This window comes from Haliotis cracherodii, unplaced genomic scaffold, assembly GCF_022045235.1.
Source record: "Haliotis cracherodii isolate W230 unplaced genomic scaffold, xgHalCrac1.p SCAF_25, whole genome shotgun sequence".
NCBI classification, from domain to species: domain Eukaryota; kingdom Metazoa; phylum Mollusca; class Gastropoda; order Lepetellida; family Haliotidae; genus Haliotis; species Haliotis cracherodii.
The window spans coordinates 2566007-2568721 of NW_027266281.1; the positions used below are offsets into that span (position 1 = coordinate 2566007).

Sequence of the window (2715 nt, forward strand, 5' to 3'; positions counted from 1 at the left end):
TGTCAACCTTGATGATCAGTTTTGCCAAGTTTCATCTTTTAAAAATGTCGTGTACTATATTGCTCCTCCTAGATATTTGACTCATTATTTTGCCTTCGGTGATTGTAGACATAATATTGTGTGATTCAAAATGATTTGTTTATTATTATTGATCCTGTTTTCACTGATGTAACAATTTAGTTCTGTAGGTAACAATTTCGAGGTTAACATTCGCGTTTCAACTTGAGAATATACTGGTAACGTTATAAATGTGCGTTTATTAACACAAATACATATTCTCACAGGAACAAATGGCATATCAACCATTGTGACTGCCAGTTTATCTTATAATTTTAAACGTCAGGCTGTTTCCCCATCCTCTTCATGAGGAGGACATATGATTCTGTGTTATTTCCGTTTTTTGCTGTCATCGCCGCTGTCATCCCATACTTGTTCCTGGCATTGACATCCACAACATATTGAGAGAGAATATGCTTCACCATCTCCACATGTTCTTCAAGACAGGCGGTGTGAAGTATAGTGTCATTATTTTCATCAACTACCGACACGTTACCTCCTTTACTGACAAGGAAGTCAAAAAGTTCTATATTTCCTTTAGCTGATGCAATCAGCAATGGTGTTCTTCCGAATACTCCTCTGCTGTTAATCTCCACAATATTTTGTGAAATAATACGCATCACCATCTTCACTTTTCCATAGAAACAGGCAACATGAAGGATATTAGAACCCCTATCATCAACTGCAGATGCATTACCTCCTCTGTCAACAAGCAAGTCAAACACATTTGTATGCCCCGCACCGGCTGCCACCATCAATGGTGTCCTCCCGTACCCCCCTCTACTGTTGACGTCGACAATGTTGTTTGAGAGGACATACTCCACTACCTTCACATGTCCTCTACGGCTGGCGAGATGAAGGACGTTGTCCCCATACATATCCACAAGTGAAGCATCACCTCTTTTTTTCACGAGTAATTCAAATACATCTCTATGTCCGGCTGCATTCATCAGAGGCGTTCTCCCGTATATGTCTCTACTGTTGATGTCCGCAATGTTCTGTGATAACATATACTTCACCATCTCCACATGTCCTCCAAGGCAAGCGAGATGTAGCATGTTTTGATGATTTGTATCCACAAGTAAAGCGTCACCTCCTTTACTCACGAGTAAGTCAAATACGTCTCTGTATCCTTGTAATGTTGCCATCATCAGAGGCGTTCTCCCGTATATTCCTCTACTGTTGATGTCCGTAAGGTTCTGTGAGAGGATATACTTCACCATCGCGACATGTTCTCCAATGAAAGCCAAATGTAAGATGTTGTTACCATTAGGATCAACTACCGACACATTACTTCCTGCACATACGCATAACATAAACACTTCCCTGTATCCCCCGCGTGCTGCCAACAATACTGGTGTCATTCCGTGTTCATCCTCTCTACTGTTGATGTCTTCTTGAGCTTCTGTCAAGGCGTGTCGCACTTGGCCTAGGTCCCCCTCCCTGCAGGCTTCATGAAGTGTGTTTCTTTTCTGATCTCGTTTGTGCTGATGGGATCTCAACTGATACAACTTCTCATCTGAAATGTGTTTATGGAAATGACATAAGGGCTTAGGGATTTTGCTCATCTAACAATCGGTGCATGTGGCTTTATTTCAGTAGAGCTAGTGAATACCTACTCTACAATCTTACATTTTGACGAACATTGATTTGAAGATTCGAACAAATAATAATGTTTGTCTTTTAAAAAAAACTTTAACATACATACAAATGTACATGCATATACATGCATTTTCCTCGTCTTATCCCAAACAATTTCTGAAGGAAATCTTTATTCTAATTCAGGAAAATTGGAAATGAAGGTAAATTCAATAGACTCTTTCTTCATCTTAAAAGGGGGCACGGGTGGCCCAGTCGTCTAGGACGCCGCGATTCGCTGTGCAGAGTTGTGTCCCTTGGCACGCCAGAAACCTAGGATTGTGGGTTCGAATCCCTGTTCGCCCCTATTATGTTTCTAGGTTTGTCAGTACCATACTCGTGCTCGTGGGTTTCACCGAAGTGGTAACGTCTGAGACCTGCATCTCTTCAGGCTTTCCTCCCACCTTAAGCTGACACGCCGCGATATAACTTGAATACTGTTAAAAGCGATGTTAAACCCAACTCACTCACTCAGTCACTCTTCATCTTATAAACTATTTGTGGATTGTGAATATTTCCTTTTCCACGACGATTAAATATTGGCTCACGGATGTGAAGTTAAGTAATTTTAGAGGGAACCGAAACACAACTGTTTTCAAGACATACTATGGACAAGAAATCATTACTGTTGGTAAATGAAAACGATTAAAACATGATCAATTATATCCCAAGGTTTTTTTTCTTTGATAATATATTTGATCTATTCTTCTTAGGGAACCTGAACTCCGCATATCTTCTATTTGCATAATCTTATACTATAAATGAATTTTCGAACAAATGAGTGAGTACGATTTTACGTCCTTTGAAGAATGTTCCATCACTATCACGGCAGGAGACGTAAGAAATGGTCCTCACATATTGTGCCAATTACCTTTTAAACAAACAGCTTTTCCAGAACGGCTCTCTACGCAGCGAGAACCGAGACTGCAAGACGTGGCTGCGCAGGGCCCAGTGGGTACCTTTAGAAAGAAGCAAACTGTACGGCTATGTACGTGTCAACGGATGTTTCATCCTTAAAAA

The 2715-nt window shown here is 40.6% G+C and overlaps 1 protein-coding gene across 1 annotated transcript; it reads right to left on the minus strand.

Annotated features, from left to right (window-relative positions):
• Positions 1-332: 332 nt before the first annotated feature.
• Positions 333-1280, minus strand: LOC139472628 (serine/threonine-protein phosphatase 6 regulatory ankyrin repeat subunit B-like). The gene has a single exon (XM_071255095.1). The coding sequence runs from the start codon at positions 1278-1280 to the stop codon at positions 333-335; it is 948 nt and encodes a 315-aa protein (XP_071111196.1).
• Between the last annotated feature and the right edge of the window lie 1435 nt (positions 1281-2715).

What these genes read in the sequence shown, in the direction of transcription:
- LOC139472628 (XM_071255095.1), bottom strand. Translation starts at nt 1,280, where the DNA reads ATGGTGAAGTATATCCTCTCACAGAACCTTACGGACATCAACAGTAGA.